Source organism: Dicentrarchus labrax, unplaced genomic scaffold (genome assembly GCF_905237075.1).
Source record: "Dicentrarchus labrax unplaced genomic scaffold, dlabrax2021, whole genome shotgun sequence".
Lineage (NCBI taxonomy): Eukaryota > Metazoa > Chordata > Actinopteri > Moronidae > Dicentrarchus > Dicentrarchus labrax.
This window is the reverse complement of record NW_026136710.1, coordinates 1,463,036-1,490,342: the sequence shown is the minus strand read 5'-3', so window position 1 is coordinate 1,490,342 and position 27,307 is coordinate 1,463,036. Positions and strand designations below refer to the sequence as shown.

At 41.8% G+C, this 27,307-nt stretch overlaps 1 protein-coding gene across 1 annotated transcript; it reads right to left on the bottom strand.

Moving 5' to 3' along the window:
• Nucleotides 1-655: 655 nt before the first annotated feature.
• On the bottom strand, nucleotides 656-27,178 carry vcanb (versican b). The gene is made up of 16 exons (XM_051412009.1): nucleotides 26,920-27,178; nucleotides 25,003-25,080; nucleotides 23,739-24,179; nucleotides 21,709-21,883; nucleotides 21,408-21,535; nucleotides 20,923-21,219; nucleotides 16,238-17,044; nucleotides 13,460-13,635; nucleotides 11,982-13,338; nucleotides 11,536-11,649; nucleotides 11,328-11,441; nucleotides 7,744-7,902; nucleotides 6,313-6,395; nucleotides 4,939-5,083; nucleotides 4,172-4,354; nucleotides 656-4,092 (listed from the first exon to the last, which is right to left on the bottom strand). The coding sequence occupies exons 2-16, from the start codon at nucleotides 25,067-25,069 to the stop codon at nucleotides 3,863-3,865; spliced, it is 4,476 nt and encodes a 1,491-aa protein (XP_051267969.1). The 5' UTR covers nucleotides 25,070-25,080; nucleotides 26,920-27,178; the 3' UTR covers nucleotides 656-3,862.
• Nucleotides 27,179-27,307: the final 129 nt, after the last annotated feature.

The window sequence follows — 27,307 nt, the reverse complement described above, 5'->3', positions numbered from 1 at the left end:
TATTTCCAGGATTTGAAATCCATTTTAGGCATCAATCTGTATATTTTTTCGCTTAAACCATCCATTTGATGAATATAAATCCAATATTCACTCTATTTAAGCTCTGTTTTAGCTCAGTGTTTGGTCTCCACCAACTCCTGAGGGAAATATCTGGATCTTCAGCTGCTAAATGCTCCATTATGTTCACCAGCAACTAACTAGATGGGCGGATGAATCCTTTTTGAACTCTCTTCTTCTTTGCTAAAAAGGCTTCAGGGCCCTAAACTCAGCAGCACAGTGACATCTGGTGGTTTTCAGAAGTTATAGCAGCAGTTTAAGACTGAAGCCAAAGCGCAGAATCAAAGTTAGAAGGTTACTTTTTTATTTCAATACATAATATTATTATCATTATTAAAGTTCCTGTGTGTAGAGCTGGTATGTAATTAACACTTCTCAGGTAAAGATATTGTGATTTTATAATAATAATATGCATAAAGTATCCTGGACCTCTAATTTAGAGACATTTGATCCATTGTTAATCCAAAAATATTGATTAGTGCAGCTTTAAGGACACAAAGGAAGTCAGAAAGTACTGACACATTGTTGGTTTTGGTCTTTTCATGGGAAAAAGAATAACACCAGTCTTATCACTTAAACAAAACCACACAAACACAGGTTGTGTTATAATAGTTCCTATTATTGCACACACAGCAAATGACAATGACATTGAAATCAGGAGGATTTTTACAGCAACTCAAATGGAGAAACAATGATTACATAAAAAATAAGCTCTTGTGCCACAGATACAGTGAACCTCATTAACCACATGGAGTAGAAAAACACTTTTTAAAAAATGCATATACATTGAGGAACAGTATATAAAAAGGAAAATGTATGAAGAACATGAAGGTCGAATGCAAAAGGATACATAAAAAAAAAAATGGAGGATGTAGAAGTTGTCTCGATGCACATTATTTCACATTCCCCTATTGGTTGGATTAAAAACACAGATTCCAGATCTGAAGAAAAAGCAACATCTCACAGTCCCTCCAGCTTAAAACAATCAGGAGCATTTTGGTGGTGAATTCGTCAGGTTGATTTTGAGTCACAGCACGATAAAAAATTCAACAGCTTGACAAGATAACATTGCTCAACAAACGGGTGCTGCGCTAAGGTTCAGACTGCCCGATGCACCGACACCCAGATAGTCCGAAAAAGGTCCCATTGGACGGAGAGTTGTTCTGATACCAGGACGGGAATCGGTGAGTATTCGTGTCTGTGCACCAATCTGATACCACATAATTACTTTGCCCCGAAACGAGTCCCTGATACTTCCCCGTAGTGCTCCATTTTCTTTCCCCGGATGGCGAAGTCATGACTCACCCTGCTCTGAGAGTTTAACAAGTTCAAACAACAATGATAGGAATCATAGAGGTTTAGTGGTGTACGCTTGTTAATCAGATCGGTATCGGAACGTTTATCCGCCGTTATCCCGTAAACAAACGCCCATTCAGTCCCTCCAGGATTTGATGTTTTTTTGGGATCGTTGCAGCCAAAAATGCCTGATTTCAAGGCAACTTTTAAAAAAATTTAAATTGTGTGAAAATTCCCCAAAAATCCTGAAAAATTGGCAACTTGTTCCGGTAAGTTAAGTTCGGTGACGTATGAGTCAATGTTTTGGGACTGTTGTGATTGGTGAAAACAAGAATTGGACAAAACTGCGAAAATTCACAGGCATTGGTTGAATTTGCGTTGATTGTTGTGATCGCAATATTGAACTTTTTCTACATTTGATCAAGTAGTTTCGGTACCTAAACCTTATTGTTACCATAAAGAGCAAGAAACTCTAGTTGGCTTTGGTTTTTCGGAACAACAGGCTGTCGGACTATTGGGGTTTTGGTCCAATGGGTCCAATTGTTCGGACTATTGGGATTTTGGACTAAAGGGCTGTAGGAACAATGGGCAGTCCCCAACAAAAGCAACGTGCAACTAACATATATGAGAGTTTACTACTTGATAAGATGTTTTTCATTACAGAATCTGTAAACAGCAAGAAGTCATCATTAACAGAATCACTTCAGTTCCAATGACCTTTATTTAATATCACAGTCCATTCATAGTTTTAAAGTATACAATAAGTTAAATTCATATGGCTTCATATAGTATCTATATTATAAATCCTATGATTAATAGCCACAGCACACACACACACCACACATTCATAATAATCTCCTCTTCAGCTCCGTGTGTGCCGCTCTTTAAATCTCCCCTTTAAAAAACCTTTTCAAAGCTACAATATTTTGTACAAAAATCTACATTAGTCGACCTGCCAGCAACGCGAACCCGGAAATGTTGAGTAACCCAAAGTTTTATGTTAGAAATGTAAAGTTTGGGTCCCCAGCTTATAGAAACTGCCAGATGATTATTTATAAGTCGGGCAGATTTGCATAATTGGCATTAATTGGCCTAATCACCGATGTGGCCGAGGATTCAGCGTCTTCAATAACCTCCAAAACCACTTAAATATTGTCTAAATCAGCCAAGCCCATGATTAGGTGATTGCTCTAATGTTAATTGCCCAACATATGCACGTTTCCAAATGCTGGGGACCCAAACTGAACAACATAAAACTTTGGGGTACTCAACATTTGCGGGTTCACATTCGGCAAACCGACAACATCGGGAATCAACCAGTAAAAATGGGTCGTAACAAACAGCACAAACTGAAACTGGACAAACTGATGATAATAATTTAAAGTGATGATCTCATGCTCTTTATAGTCTATCAATGACATTATCTAAATCCTCTAAACTACTGGGTAAAACATAAACTTCAGTGAGTAATGTGTTTCTGTAAGACTGACGCTGCAATGCTCAGCTTGTATGTGCCGGATTTCCCCAAAAATAAAGGCACCGTGTGGAGTTTCTGACCACTGGGAGGTTTGAGTATCCGGTACAGATAACGTATACTTACTCTTGTGATCAATGACGTTGATCTGAAGCTCAATTCTAAGGCTGTTCTGCAACTTCTGATCAACCCGTATCGATATCAGGCTTAAATTAACCTCCAGTAATCACCACCCACACCAGTTTAAGCCCCGCCCATTATATAATATATTATATGATTTTGATGACGCGTGAAATTGAGATGGAAGGCAGGAAGTGAAAAGCAGAAATGATATTAAAAATAAAGGTACAAAAATCACAACATATGTTGGACGTCATTCTTGACCTTTCTGACGTTGTTAAATGTCTTCAAAGCCACCAGACTCCTTTGATAAAAACAGTAATTTTACCTCACAGGACACAGGAAGTGGCGGTTTATAGCTGCCTCCATCGGTTTGTTTGTTCGTGTTCAACTTTGGTGTTTTAACGCATTCATTCAAATCCAAACTAATATTAGCATCTGAAGCAGCGGCGGCCCAGAAACTCCCGTGTTCTGTGAGGTAAAATTACTGTTTTTGCCTCCTTGCTTGTTTGATTTGGTGAGAAAAAATTTATGCAAACGTAACTTTTGTTCATAAAAAAAAAAAACTCCACAGGGTACCTTTAAAACACGATGACAGAGACCGGGTTCGGATCCTCTATCAGGTCAGGGTTTAGTGTGTTCAGTCCCACACAGTGAAGCCATTAAGGCACCAGTCTTCCTCAGACTCGTGAACTAAAACAAACTTTATAAAACGAAACTAAACTCTCACTAGTGTTACGGTTCAGATCCTGGAATGTTTTTGGACAATGTGCTTGGTTCCCTCTTCCTGTTGAGAGCCATTGATAGACAGCTCAGTGTGTCTCTGTCTATCGATGCCTCTGGACCGACAGAGCCGGCTCTGCTTGTGTTTGGCCGCCACTGCTAAGCTGATTTACAAAAAACCACTAAACCCAATCAGTGTCTCATCTGGTCCTTGTTGTGTGTTTGGACCTGCTGATGCCTCTTCTCCCTCTGGAAGGACTTCCACAGGTTCTGAAGGAGGCTGTAGCTCTGCTGCTGCTCCTCCTGGTTCTGTTTCTGATGACTCGCGCTGTGATGGACGTGGTTGTTGTAGTGCCGGTTCTGTTGCTCGTTGTTCTGGTTGTTGCGGCGCCGGAGAGACTCAGACCTGTGGTAGGTTGCGGCTGAGGAGACGGATGGAAAAGTGTTAAAAAGTGCGAAACATTTCGAGACACTCAAAGCTCCTCCGTCACAAGTACTCACGGGTTGTGCAGGTGACTTTGGGAGCGTCCCATTGGCCGTTGGCCCGGCAGCGTATGGTGGGGGCGTATCTCTGGATGAAGCCCGGTTTACAGTGATACCGGAGCAGTGAGTTCATCTCGTAGCGTGGCTTCATGGCCCCGAACACATGAGCATCCTTCACCACAGGGGGCAGCCCACATGAGACTGATGGTAGGAAACAGAAATTATTTATTATTATACAATACAATACAATAATTATTGAGTTAGTTAGATTATTATTGACACTTCTTGTCTTACCCAGCTATACATATATTTATCTATTTACTGTTTTATATGGCGACACCTGTATAATTAAGTTATAATTGTCTCTTGTTGTTCTGAAAACTCAAATAAAATATAAATCATAAGTAATTAATAAATTATTGCTGTAAATGCATCAAAGTCACCGTAAAAACAGAATAATTCATATTCAGATTTTAGTGTGTTTGTATTGTTTAGCTCATTTTAAAACAGGAAACACATTTCTGCCAGTAAAAGGACAAAAAAATAAAATGGAAACTCACCAAGGATTAAAGAATTTACATGTTATGTCAAAATAATGATAAAAACTTAAAAATATTAGATCATTTTGACTTTTTATCTCATAATTTTTATCCAAATTTTGACCCAACGTGATTATTTTCAAGGTGTTATATTTTTATTTATTGGCAGAAACGGGCTTCCACAGCTCTACCAGGTGTGTTTTACAGAGTGTGTGTGTGTGTGTGTGTGTGTGTGTGCGCGCGTACCTGTTCCCTTTTTGCAGGTGAAAGTCAGGTGATAGTTGCAGGGCACGTCGTTCCACTGGCCCCCCTCGTGCCAGATCATCACCACGCAGTCCTCTCCGGACTGGAAGAAGCTGTCTGGCTGGTTCGGCCTCCAGTGGTCGTATTGCTGCCAGAACACACATTTAAAAATAAATAAATAAATAATAAATGTCCCAATAAACAGGCAGGTTTAATCCCGGACGTCGGAAGTAATAAAGTTCAAATACTTCGTCACTGTACTGCAGATCTTTTCAGGTGTTTTTACTTTTTTTTTCTGTCATATTTTTACTTTTATACTACACATTTTTACACAAGTATTTGCATTTCTACCTCTGTTTAATCTCTACACTAATGCAGCTCAACCATATACTGTATGTGTGTATAGGGGCTATGAAAACAACGCCTATCCCCATGAGATCATTCAACACGTGTGACTGGTTGTAATTCACAGAAGGAGCAGACGGTGGCGCTACCGGGACAACCAACAGCACAAACACACCTAAAGCTTTCTGTAGCTTATAAGCAGGAGGATCTGCACAAAGAAGCTGCTTTAGTTTGTTTAAAATACAGAAAAATTAACACGGACAACACGCCATCGAGCACAAAACATAAGACAAAACGTCCTCCCTTAGTCAGGGTGTGCCTCTGTTCTGAATGATAACACATTACAACAGCAGAACCAGAACCAGCAGGATCAGATTTCAGGCTCTCATCAGGCCTGGTTTCCACTGCTCACATGCTTCAACAGCTGAGCGTTCCCGGCGGACGCACAATGTGTGTGAGAATGTGTCACCATGACTCAGACGAGTGCAGCGGCCGGTCGGAGAGACAGTCTGCAGAGCTGCGTCACCGTCGGCACACAGGAAGTGTTTTATGTTCCTGCTTTAATTCAACTGCAGCAGGACGGTGGAGTAACTGTAATGCATGCTGTCTTTATTCTCCTAAACACAGTACAGATATGCTGAAGTGATGTTTTACTAAAGCAGAAACCTCTGTGGATGCTAATGAAGCCAACAGGGGAGTAACAACACCTGCAGTTCCTCTAACGGCCACAAGAGGCTGGCTCCAGCACTGAGTCTCCATAAGGCCCCATATTAAATCTTTACAGCAGAAATATGTTTACTTACTATTTTTCTATAATTAACTAATTAACCAGCGATACGATATGTATCACGATACACAGGTTTATGTTCAATATATTACGATTTAATTTTAAGTTAAATAAAAGTTTATTTGTTTTAATGCAACCAGGACACTGAAATCTGCATTTGTTTAACCTCAAGTTGCGTTTGTTGTTTAACCACAAAAATCCCAAATTATCCCAAATTATTGATATTTTCTCACCCCCTTACTTACCATTGGCTTGCCATCAGTCCATCTGAAGTCTCTCTCAAACATCTTGTCGTTGAGGCCGAGCCACTGGTAGTCGCTGCCCAGACCTGCAGAGGCAAAAACACGTCAGAGATCTGAGTTCGCAGCTCGTACGGCGGACGGGAAACAGAGCAAACACTCCGCCTTCGGACGGACTAACGGTGTGACAGAGGAGGAGAGAGAGAAGGAGGGTTGATGCACTGATTTACAAGTTTGTGGTTTGAACATGTGTGTGGCAGCAGGAGGAGGTTTGAACAATCAAGAGTGTGAACAAACGAGCGGAGGGAGTGTTCAGGCTGAGCTGCTTCGTGGCCATTTAATGTCAGTCAGCAGTTTCCTCAATAAACTGAGAGTCTGCAGTCAGCTTTGATTGTCTGTGGAAACTCTCTGTTGAAACGACTTTATTTTACCGTACTAACACTCATCATTGGATTAGATTGGAGACTGGCCTCCTTCCAAACACGCTGCTTCATTAAAGTGCAAAGGCCTATAAAGCAGCAGCAAAACTCTTACAGGCAAAGTTACTTTAAAGATTTCTATATCAGTGGAAAGGGTCTATTGTCTGAAATATAATATCCATCGGTATGTTTTCATTAGTGTTTAATCACCCAGGTTGGGAGTGTAAGTAATGTATACTTTATATCTGGGGGTTAGTGATAGTATTTTGGAAATATTTTGAAGGTTTTATTACAGATTATGGTCATAATTTACATATTTTTTATGTTTTTCAGTCTTCAGGGTGCAATGTTGTTGGAGGCATGTGTGACGGCCCTCTTGAGGAAACAGGAAGTGCATCACTGATTAGCGCCCGCGGCTCCTCATATATATAAGATGGTTGAGTCAGTTTCTCTCTCTCTCTCTCTCTCTCTCTCTCTCTCTGGCCGTATGGTTTGTTGTTTGGTTTAGATTCCTTGTGTTCATGTCCACTCACTCAAACACGTGAAACACTAATGATGTTACTGATTTACATATTTTATATCGTCATTGTTTTAAGTTATATTTTGTTACATAAATCTTTTGTTGTCCTTTCCTCGAGTCGGGCTGTGACGAAATGGGGGCTCGTCCGGGATTAAATGAAGGAGTGAAACCGGGCGGTTGGTTCGGGTTCGTCAAGAGGGCACACACAAAATGATCGTCTCATTTTTCAAGTATTTCTCAATTTAACGCAGTTGCACGACACTTACATTCATTTATAACCTACAGGTCTTACAAATGCAGACCACCGCCACCTGCTGGACTCATGCGCAGGTGCAGAACGAACGTGCTAGTTGGCCGTTCGCTGTAGTCTGTGCAGTGTTCTAGTGTCATCATCTCATCGGCCAAGACACAGGCGACACAACAGGCGTGTCAGGGCCACAACACTTCAGCTTCAGCTACAGGAAGAACCGTGGCTCAAATGCCACAACGTGGACTTACGATTGACAAACAGTTGTTCCTCCTGCGACAGGATGCTGGCCAGGTGGGCACCGTGCAGCCGACACTCCCTCTCAGCAGCGTCCCAGGTCCGACGGTGTGTGAAGTACTTGTAGCAGTGAGACTGAAACTTCTGCCAGCCATAGCCACAAACCTCAGTGTCTGCAGAGAGGGAAAGATAAAGTGTTAAAGAACTGCAATTCATCCAGAAAGAAGACATTTTCAACTCGAGGAGTGGATAGTTTATAGTTGAAGCTGCAATTAGTAACTTTTAAAATAATGTACTGCTGATTAAAACCGCTGAAGACACTGAATAAAGCAGTTCCACCTTGAAAATCACTGCTTCTCCGTCCCGGAGCGAGCTGCTGCTAACATTAGCTCAGCTTGTTTCTCTGATAACTTAAGATCCAGACGTCCGATGACTAAAATCCTTCATCCGGTTCAAGTTTATACACCTTAATGATAATAGATTATTGATTTAATTTGAGTTTTCTGCTGTTGTTTTGCTGGAGCAGCTCTCACTTACTCATTCACTTGGCTTCAGCTTCTCTCCATCCCAAGTACACAAATCAAGTGTTTATAGACATTTTAATGCAGAAATTTTACATATTACAACTTTAACTAAAGTATTCCTTATCCTGCTTCATATTACAGTCCAGTCTGTATACTTTTATCCTCATTATATACATAATGTTGCCCACAGCCAGTTGTAACAATGAACGTCTTGCAGCTGCACAACAACTCTGATTTGTTTATTTCTTCATCAAACTCTGTTGTTCAGGCCAGACAGAGAGAAAGAGAGTTGAGGTCCAGCTGGGGAATAAAGGCCCCTCACTGAATGAGCTCAATAACACAAAGTTGGACTTCATTAACCCTCACAACTCTCCAGTTGTCTGTAGGTCAGAAAGCACACACACACACATACACATGTATAACACGCACATTTATACACAATGACTTAAAGCCACACAATCAGCTTTGTCGGGCTCAGTAAACAATGGTTGTTTTGTATCAGTAGCTTCAGAATAACGTCCGTGCCAATAAAGCCGTGATGGAAAGTTGCTGTCGATGCTTCGGGGTATTAGCTATCGTCAGCCCACCTCCTCTTAATAAGTCCGCTGTGCAGCCACCTGGAGGGTCAGGTGAGGTCTCCGGGCCCACTAATAAATGCAGGGCTTTAATTCTAAGTACAGAGAGTAAAGGCCAGCCTAAACACGGCTTCATCCAGAAGATGAAGGGGAGTTTTGACTAAGTCCGAGGCAGTATTTAGCACTGATTCAGTGCCACACAGCTGCAAAAGCTTTCTGGCAAAATAATAGAGCAATTATCTGTCTTTTTTCTCCTTCTTTCCACTGGCAGAAAGCTACGAGAGGACAGCTGTGTCTGTGGTTCTGTATCTTCTGCTGCATGTATCAGGATGGATCAGAGTTTCTACGTTTCGTTGGACATGCTGCATCCGTCCTGCATACATGGACACACACGGATACAAGCTGCAGGCTGGGAATATTTGGGTCCGGGGAGTTCCACTTTCACTCCACCTTTCACCCAGAATTTATAATGACAGTGAATTAAAAGCAGGTTGGAATTAAAAGCATTTATCATTTGTATTTTACTTTGAAGCTTTTCCTTTCTCATCTGTCATCTATCTATGAAGAAGTGAACTTGTAATAGTTTTACTAAGATATGGCAGAACTCTAATCAGTCAGTAACTGTTAACATTATCCATCATCCATCGTACAGATCAGTCCACCAGGATTAGTTTCAGTGAAGTCGGAAGTTATTTATTCCGTGTGTTGAACAACCAGACTGTGTGATGTTACACTGTGTTGGAATAAATTAACTAAAGGTTCAGTCTCCTTGTTGATTGTTCTCACACATTCAGAAGTCTTCTAGTTTCATTGTATACCATCTATCTTTAAAACTGAGCTACAGCCTACGGCGCATATCTAATATAGAAATCATTGTTACACATTAGTTACCTAACAATATATAAGATAGCTCGAATCAACTCCAGCAGCTCAACATTAGTCAGTAATATTTATATATTATAGAGTAAAATGTGAATCAAACAGAGGCCATTTGCTTCTTTAGTGGCAGTGGAACTTTAGGTTTTATACTTTCATTACATTATTCTATAATTAAAGTACAATTTTGTGAACAGGAGTTTATTTGTAATGGAGTATTTTTACATTAAATCTTCCATAAGCTGTTCCTGAGAAACGAATGATGTTGAACTGTAAACAATGATATATTTAGTACCCTATATATAATAGATATAAATCCATAAATACATGTATTTTGTGTATATAAAATGCATCAAACTTGCTGTAAAGCGTGTGTGCTCTCAGCAAGCTGAATAAAAGTTCAGGTTCACTGAAAATACAATCCAACAAAACTTTTAACAATTCATTTTATACTACTTAAGAAATAATACCCTGACTATTAAATCTGTTAAATCTGATGGGCGATGCTAAATCAGCTATTAGTTCAGAGTTACGACGTACAATAACAATCAAACCCAACCATAAAAAAAAGAACATGGCCTTATCATTTCATTTTTTTTTTTAAAAACGTAATAACATCTTACTGTTGCTCGAAGAATACTGGGAGAGAAAGCTGGTAAATTTCCCTGGAAAATATTAATCCTTAGAGCCTGAACCTCCATTAGCTGCTGAGTAATGGCAGAAATATTGGACGAGAAGCTGGAACTAATCTGCCGAAGAACCAACACCCAGAGCTGGAAGACAGCGAGCAGCAAACACTGTCATGACTGAAGACGCTGAGTCTACCTGTGTGTGTGCACTGAATATATATATATATATATATATATATCCTATAAATATTAAAGCTTTTCTACCTTAAACTAACAGACTCACTATCATGTTGATGAAAGGGTGACGAAAAGAAAGTGCTGACTCCAAACCTTCAGCCGGTCATTAAGTCTGAATGTCTGTCGACTGATCAACACGTTTTTTCATAAAATGAATCCAAGTTGTGAATATTGTCATGTGGAAGTCCATTGCTCACTCTCTGCTATCTCCATTTGTCTCTCTCTGAGCTAAATCAAATTAATGATTCATAATTGATATGTTATTCAAAGGCCTAATGTTTATAAAAGTCATTTAGAGTTTAGAATAATTAGCTAGGTTATGTGTAAACAGTGCAAGGACCTCAGTCCCTAATAGAAGTTATCTATAGAGGTAAAACTGAATGATCCCCATGCCAAATTATTTCACAACTAAATTTACTTTAGAGGATATTTGAAGCAAGAAACCTACTGTGTAGATTTTTGAATATTGGCAGTGTTAATCGATAAAGTGTTGTGTTTTCATGGTTGAGAAGCTCCTAACTGTACCCTGCGATACACGATCAATGCCGATCCTTTATTTCTTGCTACCCTGGGATCAAAAAAGGCGCTGACTGGACAATTAAACCAACATACATGTTTTAGTAAGTGGAACTGTAGCAGAAAATGGGAATACAAGAGTACAAGTACCTCCTGCAGTACTTCTACAATAATTCAAGCTGAAAGTGGACTTTCATTATCTGTCTGCCAAAGACTGCAGAAACACTGGGGTGCAGCTGACCTTGTTCGCAGAGCTCTCCTGCGTAACTGGGCAGGCAGAGGCAGGTGAAGGAGTTGATTCCATCCAGGCAGGTGGCTCCATTCAGACACGGGTTAGACTGGCACTCATCAACATCTGTAGACACACAACACCGGTTATTATTCAACCACAACCATCTGTCAGTAAAGAGGGGAGGTCACTTTGGTTGGAGGTTGAAAAGTACGAGCACCTGTTTCACAATGCTGTCCGGTGTATCCAGGTGCACACACGCAGATATTCTGGGCTCCTTTTTTGTAGCAGGAGCCTCCATTGTGACACACGTCGGTTGTGCATGGCAGGAGATCTGCACAAGTGACACAATGCATTAAAATCACACAGTAACAGACATTAGCAGTGCTCTAATGTAGTGTTGTTCAAAGGGTTCGGGATTGGAAATACAAATGTAATAATAAGTAAGGAAATAAATTCGGAAGTTGTTTCTTTAATGGGGGCGTCAGCCATAAGCTAATGCTATTTTAGGGGCTTTGACATGCAAAGGTTTGGGAACACTTGCTCTAAATACTTTTGAGTTTGAGGTTTTATGTCTATTTTTTAACCTTAAACAAGAATAAAAGTGTTTGTCCACGTTAACATGCGCTGTAGGAACAAACCACTAACAATGAAGTTCATATGTACCTCTGACATTCACAGTGCTGGCCTCCACAGAGAAAGCTGTGTCAGTGCCGCTCTCTGGTTGCTCTGTAGCCAGGGTCTCTTCTGGTCTCCTCGGGAGCGACTCAGGCAGGGGACCGACTATCTCTTTGTCGTAGTCCACAGAATCAGGTAGAGAGGTGGCATCGGGGTCTGGGATCAGAGCCCACTGGGGGACGGAGTTGGGGCTATGGTCGAAAGTGTACAAGGGCGAAAGGCTTACAGACTGTGTGGAGGTTGTGGTGGACTGCTCAGTCTGGAGTCTGTACAACTCGGTGGGATGAGGGGTGTGGTCTTCAGGGGTTGTGGATAACAGCTTGGTGGGATGTTTCTTGTCAGCTGTGGAAGCAAGGGAGTGGTGTGTGGAGTATTTCGGCGTGCTAGGTTCAGAAGTTATTTCTGTGGTGAATGTAGTTTGGTCTCCAAAAGTCACAGCTGCCACATCTGGTAAAACAGTAACAGTGACCTCTCTAGGAAGGTCAACCAGACCACCCTGTTCCCTAGAAACCTCCCCCTCTCCGGACAGCTGCTCTGCACCTGAGCCTGTTTCTGGGTCAACAGCGGGTACAACTACTGGCTCTTCTGCGACTTCGGTACCTGCTGCAGGTTGAGGCTGCTGGGTGTGAGGGGTAGAATAAATCGGTGGTAGCGTACTGGTAAACTTGGGCATCTCTGGTGGGTAAACATCTTGTCCTGAAGCCTCGTCTTCTCCAGAGGCAGACCCTTCGCAGTCTTCGATCTGGGTCTCTGTGGTGGTTTCCCGTGACTGTGTGTCTGGGATAAAAGTGGGAAGCTCCGTCACTCCGATTTCAGTCTCATCAGTCATCACACCGGACTGACTGCCTGAAGCCGGGGTGGGCAGAGCATCGTCTGCAGAGCCCTCCTGGGTAGCACCGGCCTCGTCATCAGTGCCAAAGCTCGCAGAGCCTTCGATGTCCTCGTAAGTGGAGACGTCATCGGTGACATGGTGGGAGACACCGGGGACGGCTGGGCCTGATGGTGTGGTGGATACCGGAGATGAGACAGGGAGTGTATATGGTGTCATGGTGGTGGTTCTTGTTGCTGTTTGATCACCTGGTTCTTGAGTTTTGACTCCCTCTAAGTCAGTAGATACATCAGAGACCCTTGAACCTGCAGCGACATCCGGGTATACATCTGTAGAAGTGTCACCGGTTTCCTCTGTAGTTGTTCCCTCAGTGTGGATTACTATGGTATTGTAGTCAAAGGCAGATGTGTTCTCCTTCTCTTCTTCTTTGTCCCCCTCATCAACCCGAACAGGAGTGGCCGTCTCAAACTGATCTCCTCTGACTTCCTCTGCTGGCCGATCTGGCTCAAAGGTCACCTGAAAAGTAGGTAGATGAGTAAACGACTAACTCTTCAACGAACTTACTACAATGTAATCACAACCGAGAGCCCCAGTCTAAGCCGTTATTATAGTAAATACTCCACTGGATGGATGTTACCTCATGTTTTCCATTGACGAAGCTGACAGTTGGAGGTAGGTTGAGAGGATCGACATCTCCGCTGCCCTGGACGGCTTCGCTGGACACCTGCGAAAAGTCGGTGATCTGAGGGATGTGGGAATGGGAGCCACCGATGCCGTTCAAAGGCTGATTTAAGATGTCCAGGATATCGTCAACTAGAAACCAACGAGAAATAGAAACCTAAAATGCCAAATTTAAAAGTGAAATACAGGCAATAATGTGCATGGTTGTGGAGATAAAAAAGCAATCTGAAGAGGGTTAATCTGGGAAATTATAAGGGCATTTTCTCCACTAGGGGTCTAACTAATGTTCGTCTATTTTGGGGATCATGTTTTATCCACCATAGGGGCATCCAGAGGGCACTTTTGCTGCGTTTCTTTCGATCATGAGGGAACCAAGTGCAAAAATGTATTGTGGTTTAAACACAGCCTGAAAAACAACTCCTCTTTCTTTGGCAGCTCATTTCTTTTGTTTATTAAAACAAGGCAAAGTGCATATCTGGATGGTTAACAGTCAGCTTATGATGAAGGTCAGTCGATGCCAGGGGCTGATCTCTCGAACAATGCACGCCTGTGTCTCTTCATTAAGACTTTATGGTACACATGGAAGCTGTAGCGTATCGTGGGAACTGGAGTAAAAATGTGCAAAAACGTAACGTAGACACATGTTGTGACCGGATTGAGAGCTCCTCTTTGAACTGGACAAATCTAACTAGTTAACCTGTGTTAGCCGAAACATGTCGCCCAAAGTAGAAAAAAATTCTGTGTGACTCAGAACTTGATACCGCATGAAACAGGAAGTTTTCATTAAGACACTCATTTCTTCAATTTTCCTAATTTCCTCAAGACGTGGAAACAGTGAGTCTGTGGGCCTCACACAAACCAGACCTGCTTCATGTGATGATATATTACGTTTGCAACAGAATACGCCTTTGACATTTCAATAATAAACAACTCCTGGAAGATGGCACCACTTGGCTGGAGGGTAACAAACACACAAGGACTGTTTGAGTGAGTGTATGGGGGTGTGTGAGTGGCCCCTGCAACAACCCTCCCACTCATATTTAGTGATTTTATGGCGCTTGGCATTAGGCCTCCCTCATGCCTTCCTCACTGAGAATGTTATTGGTATTAAAGGTAATATATGTGTGAGATATAAAACATTAATATATCAGCTAACAGCTATTATCCGACTGAAACTGCTGTTTTTATCATCTACGTCAGTGAATTAAGGATTTATTTCCACCAAACCAGAGTTGGTGATTGTTGGAAACACTAACAAAGAGGTGAGTTTATGTGGTTTCTGTCCACTTTAAATGAAGTTACAATGATCTGAAGGTACAATGAGTGTTTCTGTCTCTGGAGTCTGGTGGAGAGTGATAGTGATATTACGACTGTTTCTGATTAAACTAAAGGTCTATCTCTGTAGGGATCCAGGAGCCAAAAACACATCCCTACAGTACTTTTGACTGAGCTCCAACAAGAAATGTTCGTCACTTTAACCAGACGCTCAGGCTTTGGGGTCCCCTGAGCCTCGGGCCCCTGGGCCTGTGCCTGGTAAGTTCAGTAATCCATCCATGGTGGAAATACAATCAGAACAGACTAATGTGGGGAAAGAAAGAGACTGTGGAGATTGGTGGAAAAGTTGTTAGTTTAGGCAATTCAGGCAGCTCCCTTGAGAAAAGACAATAAAGGTCAACTATTTGTGGTTTGTTGTCGGCTCTTTCTTCAGATATTTGACTAATTCACAGCTGGTTAAAGAGACCAGAGGTTAATCACTCCATCGGACCACCAGTGTGTCTTTGTGTGTGCGAGCAAACGAGAGAAAGGTTACGGGAAAGCTCCATTTGTTCTGATGTATCTGATTATTCATGAGGCTGTGCTGCTTTCCCTGTGATGTGTTTACAATATGTTTAGCTACAAAATTGGCCGAGCGAAGATTTATGACCATGAGTTTCCACATCTGGCTCTGCAAACAGTGTGTGTGTGTGTGTGGGTGTATGTGTGTGTGTGTGTGTGTGTGTGTGAGAGAGAGAATCTGTCAGCATGCAAACACAAAGGTAACAAACCATTAGTTGTTTCCTACGAAGACAACAAACGGCACTAAATCAGATTACTGTAAAGTCCCCGGCAGCACACCGTAACAAACATGAGGTCATTCTGAAAGAGAAGCATTCTCACTGTAATGTGAGACTGTCGGTTGGATCAGGGGCAAATACAAGAGTCGTAATTCCAGTCGAGGATCAGAGATTTCAGACAGACGACTGGTGTTTAACACTTGTCCTTTACAGCATCCATACTGAGTCATACTGATCAGTATGCAATATTTATTTTCAATCATGTCAAAAAAATGGCATGAAAATTTTCTCATTGAATTGAATTCATCCAAATTTGTTATATTGAACGTTCACATTTAGGCCCAGTTTACACGACAACAGCTCTGGAATAAAACTGTAAACTTTTATTGTGGTTTGGCCTTTCGTTAACAGCCACCAACCGTTTGGCTTCATGATCCGTGTGAGAGCGTTTTAGTAGCGAAGGGTCCACAGATTGTGTTGCCGGCCATATTGTTGTTTACTCGTGTTTCTCGTCTTAACATCTCCTCTGACTGGTTGACTTCTGGCTACGATGTTGATGTAGCATTAAATTCAATCTGGAGTTTGTACGCTGTATTTTATTTTGAAAATTGACTTGATTCTCTGTATTGCTGACGTGTGTATTGTGAGTGTTGTGATTCCTGATCAACGCTTTAACTCACCTGACTGGTTCCGGTCGTGCACATTGACGATGATGAGATGAAACGGTGGTTTGCCTGACGACTCCCTGTCTACAGTAACGGCCGCTGATTGGTCGAGGTCGAAGGTCAGCGCAGTTCCAGGAGTGACATCCTCTTTAAAAACAACAGCGGGTCCGTCCTCTCTGGGACCGGCTGGGTGTCCTGGTTCTGGGGTGTGAACCACTACCGGAGGGATTTCCAGAAGTGGTCTCGTTGTGGTTTCCATCCACTTCCCCGGTCCTGGGGGGTCAGAGGAGGTCTCTAGATGCTCTGTGGTGGTATCGAGAGGCCAACTTGGTGTCGATGTGGGTTCCACCCAGTGTGTTGGGGTCACCTCAGCCCCACTGGAGCCGTCATCGCTGCTGCCTGCCTCACCGCTACCGCTGCTCTCACCTCGGCCTGAACCCGACGGGCCTCCCCCCTGGGAGATGTCAAGGTGTGGGGGCTGCAAGCGGGCGGTGGGTAAAGGAGGGATCTGGATGGGGAACAAAATGTCTCCTCTAACTGGTACCGACTCTACGCTGTGTGAGTTATTGAAATCTTGAACATCGTAGTCAAACACGGGAGTGGTGGGGTCTGTCTCTGTGGGGGGGACTCCATGTTGGTCTGGTGACGCTGTGTGTGGTCTCTGCGTTGGTGAAGGTGCAACAAGACCTGGTGTTCTTGCTTGAATTTCAGCTCTTTCGGGGTCTAAGAGGGGTCCGGGTGTTGGAGTGAACGCAGGGCTGTCGGGATTGTACTCAGCTGGAGTCATCGGTGGACTCGTGGTAGTGGGCTCTGGTAGTTTGGCTGTAAGAGAGGGGAAACACAGAACAGGAACTCAGTCAGTCTGTGGAGAGTTGAGCAACTGAGAGCAGAACAGAAACCTTAAAGTCGATGTTCCACTGGATGAACCTTGGCCCTTGAAAACTGATTTAAACATCAGTCATTGGTTTTCCTTCCATCCAATTGGTTTTATACACTTTCTAAGAAGAAAATCATATTTTCATATTTCATATTTCCAAATTTGATAACATAAACACTGAGTATTAAAATCACGTCTAAATAAAACATCTAAAAGCAAAAACTCTTGAAATGGGGGTCTGGGGTCTGATTTGTGTCAGTTTAGAGGTTGAGAACTACTCACAGAAGCTGTAGTGCTGTTACATTATCCAGGAGACACAGGAGATCATTAAAATAAAACTAATCTGTAATCAGCAGTTACTCACATATGGAAACTGAATTTAATGGATGTCACTCCGTCTCATGTAAGTAAATCATGTTTCTACTTGAGGTTTCAGTTTGTGAGCTTCATGGATGATTGAGTGAAATGTTTACAACTGATGTCCAAGTGCCAATAAATCTCTCACCAAAGAGCTCAAATGATTTCAGCCCAGAGCTACATTATGTAACCTTGATCTATCGTGTTAAAAATAAAGGTTAAAGTAAAGAGTCTGGGTCCAGTCAATATGTTTACAGAATGAATCAGTATTTCATGACTCACTGAGAAAATAACGCCGTACTATCTGGACAACGCTAATCAAACAGCCGTTAGCTCGCAGCAGCCTATAAAAGGGAATGGAGCAGCTTTTTATTTTTGAAACATGAAGTCACCTGTCAGAAATAAAACAGCTTCAGACCTGAATAACAGTCACTACTGAATGTGGCCAGAAAGCTTTGTTTTTAGGGAAATGACGTCCGAGCAGAGATTTTTATGAGCCGGCTAACAGACGCACTTCCTGAATCTTTAAACTTATTCTGAACCAGAAAACTTTAGTTTCTTCCTTTGTGATGCTGACTGAAGATTTATATCTCAATATTATATTAAATATGTAACAACATGAGGAAAAGACTAAACACACAAACTAGCTTCTGTTTTATAAACTAAAGAAAGGTTTTCTAAAAAAGAAAAGTAAATAATAATAATAATAATAACAATTCTGCCAGCTTGTTTCTATTTTCTATAATTTTAAACTATTTGCTTGTTGAGTTCCCAACATAGGGGTCGGGGCCCTTCAAATGGTCACAAGAAGAAATCTGAAGGGTTGTAACAAAAAGTCAAACTGGAACTTTTAAGTTTTAAAATAAACTGCTAATAATTAATGATAATGAACTTTTCTTCGCTAGAGAAACTGAAATAATTTTAAAAACAGAAAATTCTGTATTTTAAAAACATTTTTTACTTACTGCTGTTCCAAAACTTGTTAAAAAATGGTCAAAAGCTGTAAATAATTAAATATTTCTAATTGCAAATATTTAATTTTTAAGCATCCAAACAATGAAAAATCATGGTTTTTAAAAATAACATTAATAAAAGAGAGAAAACTTTCTTCACTAAAGTCAAACCGGAACTTTTAAGTTTTAAAACTAACTAAAAACAAGTTTTTCTGACCTCTAATCTTCTGTTGAGATAATTTATTTTTCCTCTTCTGCAATCTTTGAGTTTTAAAAACCCTCCAGAAGGCTTTTGTTTCTTCCTTTTGTGATGCTGGCTGCAGATTTATATCTCGTTATGATGGAATACATACCATATGAGACATACAATGCTGTCCTTTGTGTAGGTCTGAGTTCATACAGTCGGTGTCCAGGGAGTACGCAGCAGACTGCACTGACATAATGCTTCAATAAACGGTACGTAATCGACTCCCCTCCATCCCACCCTGCCGGCTGTCAGGGGCACGTATAGACGGACGGGGCAGGGAGGAGAGGGGTTAGGTGGAGTTCCCGTTCTCGCTCTTTATTTTCCTCCTATATTCTCCTCTTCATGCACATTAACTGCAGTATTAAAGAGTTTATGCTACTTTATACATCCACTTCACCCACTGATGGCAGATAATTAGCAGAGTTACTGAAAAATAGTAATTAGTTACTAAATAAAGTAACTTTTGTCTAGTTGTTAATACTCCCGACCACTACAGGGCAGCAACGAGTCGCTACCTGTTCTTATACGGGAGGATTCAGGAGAAGAGGATCCACATTGATGTAATCAATTAATCAATAATTATATCTGATTAATGTCTGGGCCACCGTACGCTGGTTAGATTATAAAGCGGAAAATCATGAGAGCTTCTGGGTCTGTCAAATGTCTTAAACCTGCATGCCCAGGAGGGGGCAGCTCTACTGGTTGCAAAAAATAAGTCTGGTAGTATTGAGTCTTATAGAGAAATGAGCAGACTTCTCGGTTGATTTATGAGTTTCCTGATGAGTTTATGGTTTCAGTCTCTAGTTTCAGTCTTCTTCCAAACAGCATGATGTTCATTTCGTAATTTAAATGAGATTTAAAAACTGAAAATTCTTGACTTCAATCTTAAACATTCGATCTCAGGACCCTTGTGGTTTATTTTGTGATCATTTAGAAGGGCCGCAAACCCCTATGTTGGGCCCTAAACTAGCAAACAGTTGAAACTCCAGACTTAAAATATTAAAATTAAACTGACATAAAGCAGGCAGCATTAACAACCTCATAATGTTATATTACAATAATTTATCTGTTACAGAAAAATAACTTTTGATGCATTTTTCTGAGTTCTTCTTCTTCTGCAAACTGAAGGTGTTTATTGCCTGCAGACTCTGGGGATTAGCTGAGCTCCGGTCTGGTCTTTCGCACCATGAAGGAGGACCCTGCCCAGATATGATGTCATGTGTTTGGCGAGCTGGCCCGGCGGGGCGGGGTGGGTGGAGGGAGGGGGGGGCTGAGGGTCCCGTGTTTATGCTGTCACTTTACTGTACATTACTGCTGCTCTGCCACCTCACTTAATGTCTGGCAGGACAACATTACGCAGCTTCCAGGTCCAGAAAGTACCTTCAGGTTGCCAAACATGTGACTGTAATTATATCATCTGTAAAGAATCATACTTAAAGGTTCCTCCTGCTTGCATACCTACTTCACACTGACTAACCTAACCTCTCTGTTTAAAGTGTTTCTTAATGATGATGTTACTTATGGGAGAGCTTTTCCACCTCCTCCCTCCCTCCCTCTCTCCCTCGGTCCGTCTGTCTGTCTGTTTGGGCAGGGTCCAGCTGTGAAGCATTAGGGACCTGTCCCCTTTCTGCTTTATCTATGTTAGAGTGCATGAGTTGGGTTTTCCCCTCATAAAAGAACGTGCCCCACCATAAACAGGGCAGTTTATTCTCCTCTTGTTTGGGTTTGTTCTCCTTTGTCGTCCCTCTCTGGTTGTGCTGCAGGACACCTCTGTATTTATAGAGCGGGGGTCGGTCTGGAGCGTTCAGAAAGGTTTGATCTAAATTTGTGCCGATGCGTCACTGAATCTGTAACTGATGAGTAAAGAAACAGCACTTGATGGGTTTTCCTCATTAAAATATTACGACACCCAGACGGGGTCGCCGATAAATCTGGTGGATCTCAAGATGATAAACAGGACAGGGAGACGGATTCAGACCGTTTTCTTGTGAAACACTGGATACTTTTACCCTCTCGTGCCTCTTAAAATTATTCAAATTCAACCCCAGAGCCAAAAACAAATCACCCTTTGCTTAATATTCGGACTAGAGATGCACCCAGAGGTTTTATCAGTTCCGATTCAGCTCCGTTAGCTTACGTTGTGGCTGTTGCACATCTAACTTTGTGAATAAGGGTTTATTTCAACCTAACTTTGTTGGAAAGTAACCTGATGTGTCCGTAGAGGAAACTAGTAGCGGATTCGTATCTGTTTATGTTTCAGTCTCACCCTTGAAGCAGAAGACTCCGTGCCTGTCAGTTGGGTCCGGGAAGCCGGTTTGGTTTTCAAACTTGTAGAGCGTGCGGACGCCCAGCAGGCCTCCTCCACACTGAGGCCTGGGGACGGTGACGGGGTAGCGGGCGCTGCCGTCGGACAGCCAGCTGTAGTCGCAGCGGTTCAGTCCCGCCCTCCAGGCTGCGAACAGCTGACCAGGTGACGCCAACACGGCTTCGTGCTTCTCGCACTCCTCTCTGGCCTCCTGGAAGGTGAGTTTATCTCTGAGGGACGGAGGGTAGAAGACCTCGCCTGCAGACAGACAGTTATACAAGGTTAAAGGTTCAGTACGGGAACTTTTTTACTCCATGAAGTACGGCGTCATTAATCAATCAATCAATCAATCAATCATCTGCAGGTGTGACTCCAGCTCTGTAATGAACACACAGAAATGAGGTTGACATCGATCCCATTAAATGTATTTGTACTTTCGTGTTTACCGTCTAGTTTATCTACGTAGCAGTACACGTCGTATTTCTCGGTGGGGTCGCGGATGCCGTACGTCCTCACTCCCGGTCGACTCAGCAGATTGCCTGCGCAGCCAGGACGGGGCAGTGTGATTGGATATCTGAAGAAACAATAAAGGCATGAACACAGAATTTAATTTAAATTTGTTTGTTGCTGCACTACAATCAAGAAAAATGGATCTTGATTTCAGAAAATACAAGTTGATTTACATTTACATTAAAAATCTAACTCAGATAAATAAGATGTGATAATGTGGAGATGTGTTACACACACCTGACCGACTGGTCGGCGAGCCAGCCTGCGTCACATTGGTCGAGGCCGTCCTCAAAAGCGGCCGTCAGCTGTTCAGGTGTAGCGATGGTGGCACCTGCAGCACGACACTCCTCCATGGCTGTAGGAAAGTCCAGAGTGTACCGGCTTGTTGAAGCTCTGTAGTGGAACACCACACCTGGAGGGACAACGTTAGACACAGAGTCTCATTTCAAGCTCTTCTTTTCACGACATCTTCATACGATGGTCTGAAGGTAAAATGAGTGTTTGTGTCTCTGGAGTCTGGTGGAGAGTGATAGTGATATTACGGCTGTTTGTGGTTAAACTAAAGGTCTATCTCTGTAGGGATCCTTTCCATAATGCTGTCAGACACTGACAATAACAACCTGAGTCTGTCAGTGGCAGAAACAACTACTGTTAGTGGAACAAACAACAACTACTGTTAGTGGACGCACTTTGACCAACTTACATCACGTTATCATCCTAAACAACAAACATTTCTGGTTCAGTTTGAGAACAATTAAATACAAAATATAAAGGATGTAAAACACTATAAGGTGATTTTATTCTTGGTAAATTATCATGTTTTTACCAAATGTTGTCCAGATTTTCAGGCAGATTTTCTATTATCTCAAATGGTTTAAAAACTAGTGCACATAGCTGCTGTTAATCTTTGGCTGCTACGATAATGAACACAGAAGAAATATTGGACACCTGTTCTACCTGGAGACCGTTTCCTGTTGGCATTATTACACTAAAGATTCTCTCCTGAACTCCAGATCAACTCATGTCGGTACAGAGAAACACAAGCCAGTTATCTATTTCAGCTGTCATCCTCTGACTATATGTAACTGTTGTGTTGTGTCATTAGGTCCTTTATTTCCAGCTGGATGGGAGGATTATATCCTGGCAGAGCTGCAGGAGGACGTGAATAGATGACTGAGCTGTTAAATGGAGAGTTGTGTGTCACTCATAGGGAGCGTCTTTGTCCGGAGCTGCTCAACAAAGAGTCCTGTTCAGTATTAATGTGGAATCTGTGTAAATGTCTGGGAACGAGGGTTGGATCGGTTGTCCGATATTCTTCCACACGGCTCTCTGGGGTTTCCCCCAGATGAACTGCCCCCAGAAATAATTCACTTCACTTTAATACATGAAGTAGCTGCGACTTTAATATCCAAGCTACTGTTTATACTGTAACAGATTACACAGGAGGCAGGTTTATTCCTGATCAGATTATTAATTGTTGACGGACCGGTTAAAGAACCAGAGATAATTAGGTGTAAAAGGGTCCTCCTGGTTCACAAATCCAGAGTTTTTGAACCGTTCATTTGACCTCCCATCACTATCTTACCAGCACATTTTAGCTCTGGACTAATCACGGATGTATGAACGTGACTACGTAGCCGGCTGATATAGAAACTAAATATTACAGGAAATGCAAAACTTGTTTAAAAATACATTCATTAAACATTAAGTAGTATTTTAACAGTATTGTATTAAATTAAATAAAAAAACACCAATTCCATACGAAGAGTTTGTGTGTGAAAAACACAAAAAATGGCCGCTAAATTCAAAATGGCTGACTTCCTGTTGTACGGGTCCAAGAGGCTTTTTTGTACATCTGGACATGACGTGCATGTGTACTGATTTTCATGCATATCTCTGAAACGTGCCCGTGGGGCTGCTCTTTAGGGGGCGCTGTCGAGCCTTTTTACCAGCCAATGTGCGACACCCACAGAATACGTACATCGTACATCAGCCGCCAAGTTTCATGAGTTCTGGAACAAGTTGCAGCCTCCAGAAATGGGACTAATTTTGATTAACGAAACAAAAGAAGAAGCAGTTTCTGGTCTTAAATACTAAGTAAATAATGTGAATTAATTCACCTTCTGCTTCGCAAACAGCTGCGACATCTCTGCCAAATTTACACATCTGGATTCAGTCACCGAACACGTTTTGTAGACTCTCGATATTAACTGTTAATTCGACCCATAAAAGCGCAGACTTTGGCAGGATGCGTTGGTTTTACTCACCAGTGACGTTGAGGCTGACGGTGTCTTGGGTATCCTCCATCCCGTGCATGACCTCACAGCGGTAAAGCCCCGCGTCGCTCGCCCTGAGCCGCACTATCATCAGAGAGGCGTCCCCGACTGACAGAGGGTAGCTGGCCACCGACACCCTGCTCATGTAGTCCTGCCCCACTTTGACCACCCCGGCCTGGGCCACCAGCACCACCTTCTCCCCGTCTCCCTCCAGCTTGGTCCACTTGATCCTCAGCTCCTCCGCAGGGCTCGGGGTGGCGTGGGAAGAGTCACCGGGGAGGAGGCGTCCAGGTGAAGGCGTGGAGAGTGAGGGAGTGTGCGTGGAGGTGCTGGTAGAAACCGGCATTATGAAGTGACACGGCAGCACCACCCTGCCTGCCAGAGGGCCGGTCGCAGGAGAGTTCGTCTTCATCCTCACTGAGTGCGCCGACTCTGGAAAACAGGATCCTGCATGAGTGCGACTGTACTACAAGGTTAAAGCTATAATCTGTAACATCTCTGCATTAAGTTGGATGGAGAGAGGATGAAGAAGCCCAGGGAATGAGTAAGCGAGAGCTGCTCCAGCAAAACAACAAGAAGTTAAGTCATATTTAAGGCGGAACTGCTTTATTTAGTGTTTTTAGTGTATTTAATCAGCGGGTCCATTTGTTTTGGAGAGGAGGAATCACTCCTGAACCTTGAACACTGAAGGAATCCTAACCAGGAGAAGCTGACTGCAATGACGCCAATGGTGGTGAAGACAACAACTCCCATGATCCCACGCTGCTTCACCACCTCATTAAACTTCTTCTGTTATTGTTTTAATGATTGAAAAGCCCCTAGTGGTAGAAATGACACACTGTGTTTAATACTGGAGCTGCAGAATATGTGGAAAGATCATGTTGTGATATCTGTAGAACAAGATTTATTATAATGCTTTATCAGCTTATTTAATACTGATGCCTCTATATGATCTACATAAACAAACAACACATATATTTCTATATGCTTAATGCCACTGGGTCGGATTCCCCTTGAAATCAATGAAACAAGGCGGTAGAAACACTACCGCTTTTGTCCACAGGGGGCGCCAGAGTCAACACAAAATTAAAGTTCCTTGAGGAGCTTTAAAGTGACAATCTCATAACTATATATATATAATAAAGTCACAATCTATGGTTATTGAGCCCAGTGATTAAAGTATTGTGATATTTAGATGTGTCTGTGTGTAATCAGAGAGAGAGAGAGAGAGAGAGAGAGAGAGAGATTGACTCACCTGGTTGAGGACGAGCTGAACACAAACACACCAGGCAGAGCAGGAGCGTGAAGATGTGTGAAGTCATCTCAACACAATCTGTAAAACATAAACAAATATCAGCTGATGGTAAAACTGTAAAAAACAAATAATCTGTAAAATTTCTGTTTATTTTATTATTAAATATTATTATTTTTAAATGTCTACTAACAAAGACCAGCGAGGATCATTGTGATGTTTGAAGTTCATCTGTTGAAAGTGGAAAGTTTCTCTGAGCTCATTGATCGTCTGATTTTAAGGGGCGGGGCCTACGAGCAGGATTTATGACATCACAGATAGTTCAGGAAGTCGGTCCTGGTCCAGTCGGTAGTCGGAGTCAACGACTTTTTAAGGATTTGAATGTGGAAATTACACTTTTATTATTGTTCTTAATACATTTCTGGAGGGGATCTTAAAAGAAAGAATCTTATATATAATTATTGTTTAATCTGCTGATCATTTCCTTCATTAATCAATAAAAAGTTGATGCTCTGAAATATGAAGATATGTGAAACTCAAGGAGTCCAGAGTGGCAACAAATATCTGATCTAAGATGGATGTCACCACAGTAACACTTAGTGATCGGCTTCAGTTCAATGAAAAAAGATTTTGAATATTGATATATGTGATTGATTATTGCTGCCGCCCCTGTAACCATCTAAACCCCAAAGACAAAATATTGAACTCATAAAATTGGGTTTGTTTGATGTAAACAATGCTTTGAGTTAATATAACATTACAGTGAATATCTTTGGGGTTGTGGATGGTTGCAGGGGCGGAGCTAGAGGAAGATTCATGGGGTGGCCAGAGGGTGGCAGCAATAATCAATCACATATATCAATATTTGCTTGGAAAAGCCCCCAAATGAAGATATTTAGAACATTTTAAGTTACACAAACTCTATTTTGTAGGTTAAAAAACATTCTTGATAAAGTTGCTTTAGTAATTTTAAGTGACTTCATTTTGAAATTTTTATTTGTACTGTAAAAGTAAACAGTTACCCATGGTAACTCAGGTACATTAAGTTACCTAAATACTTGAGTACCTTTTACTCAATTCATACTTGTTTTCATGCTTAAAGTGTTTGAGTTGAACTAATTCATCAGGTTTTACAGTGTATACGATCTCCTTCAGTTAAGTGTATCAACTCAAACAATTGAAGTATGAAAGATGTTTGAAATGAGTAGAAGATACTCAAGTAGTTATTAAAAGGTAACTTCAGTAAATCAAGTTAATTGTATTAATTCCATTCACTTAATTGATGTTAAACTCATATTCAGAATTTCTCCAAACTTATTTAAAATGTGTGGACAGAATTTATGCGAATAAAGTCACTTAAATCCTCTTTATACAAATGTTTTAGCTTCAGTGGACAATTAAAAACTATTTATAATTATCAGAATGTGCAGCCAATTAATTTACTGTATTTTCTCAAGTCTTCAACTGTAATTATATCTCCAATATTTAAAATACTGAACAACTTTAAGTACAGTTGCTTCAACAGTTAATTTTTGAGTTTAATTCATGTGAATTAGTGACTTATGATTAATTTCTGTTAACTACTTTTATTAAGGTCTGTTGTTTTACAGTGTATTTGTAGAAACAGTGATGAGTGACAGATCTGGTGCAGAGGCAGATGTGTGATCACAGCTGGAAGCAGCAGCAGATTAGAGCTGCTGTGGTGATAAAACTTATCAAGAGATCAAGCAGTTAAAAGCTGTCAGAGGATGTAAATGGAGCTAATTGGTCTCTTCTCATTATCAGTGTGGGAACATTCCTGCCCATCACACACAGCATCAACTGCCCCTAAAACTATCACATCTGCCTCAAACAGCACCTTTTAAAGACATTTCTGTGCACTAATCTGAAGAAACTGGTTTAAAACAATGTCAATCTTACCTTGTAAAACCTGAAAGTCCCCAAAAAAATCCACTTGTGTTTCTGACTTTAAACTTTTCCAACAGAAACTCCCGAACGAGCTCTGACTCTGTGCAGCAGCAGATGTCTGCTGGTCGGACCTCTTCCACCTCTCAGCGCTGGCTGCAAGTTCAAATCCACTTTACACCCGCTATTATCCACATATTAGGACGAGGACACGCCCACTCCTCTGTCCCCATAATACACCGCCCAGTGCAGAGAGAGAGAGAGAGAGAGGAGGGAGGAAGTGAGACTGGGGAAAGCCTGAGAAAGAGACTGAAAGAGAAAGAAAAGGAGGAGGGTGAGTGAAAGAATGGGAGAGGCACTGACAGAGAGGAGGAGAGAGAGAGGCATTAAAGGGCCACCCCGG

Excerpts from the sequence above, each read along its gene's own strand:
- vcanb (XM_051412009.1), bottom strand. The coding sequence starts at position 25,069 with ATGACTTCACACATCTTCACGCTCCTGCTCTGCCTGGTGTGTTTGTGT. Across the intron at positions 24,180-25,002 it reads TTCAGCTCGTCCTCAACCAG|AGTCGGCGCACTCAGTGAGG; the intron begins GTGAGTCAATCT and ends CCTGTTTTCCAG. Across the intron at positions 6,396-7,743 it reads GGAACAACTGTTTGTCAATC|GTCTGGGCAGCGACTACCAG; the intron begins GTAAGTCCACGT and ends TTGCCTCTGCAG.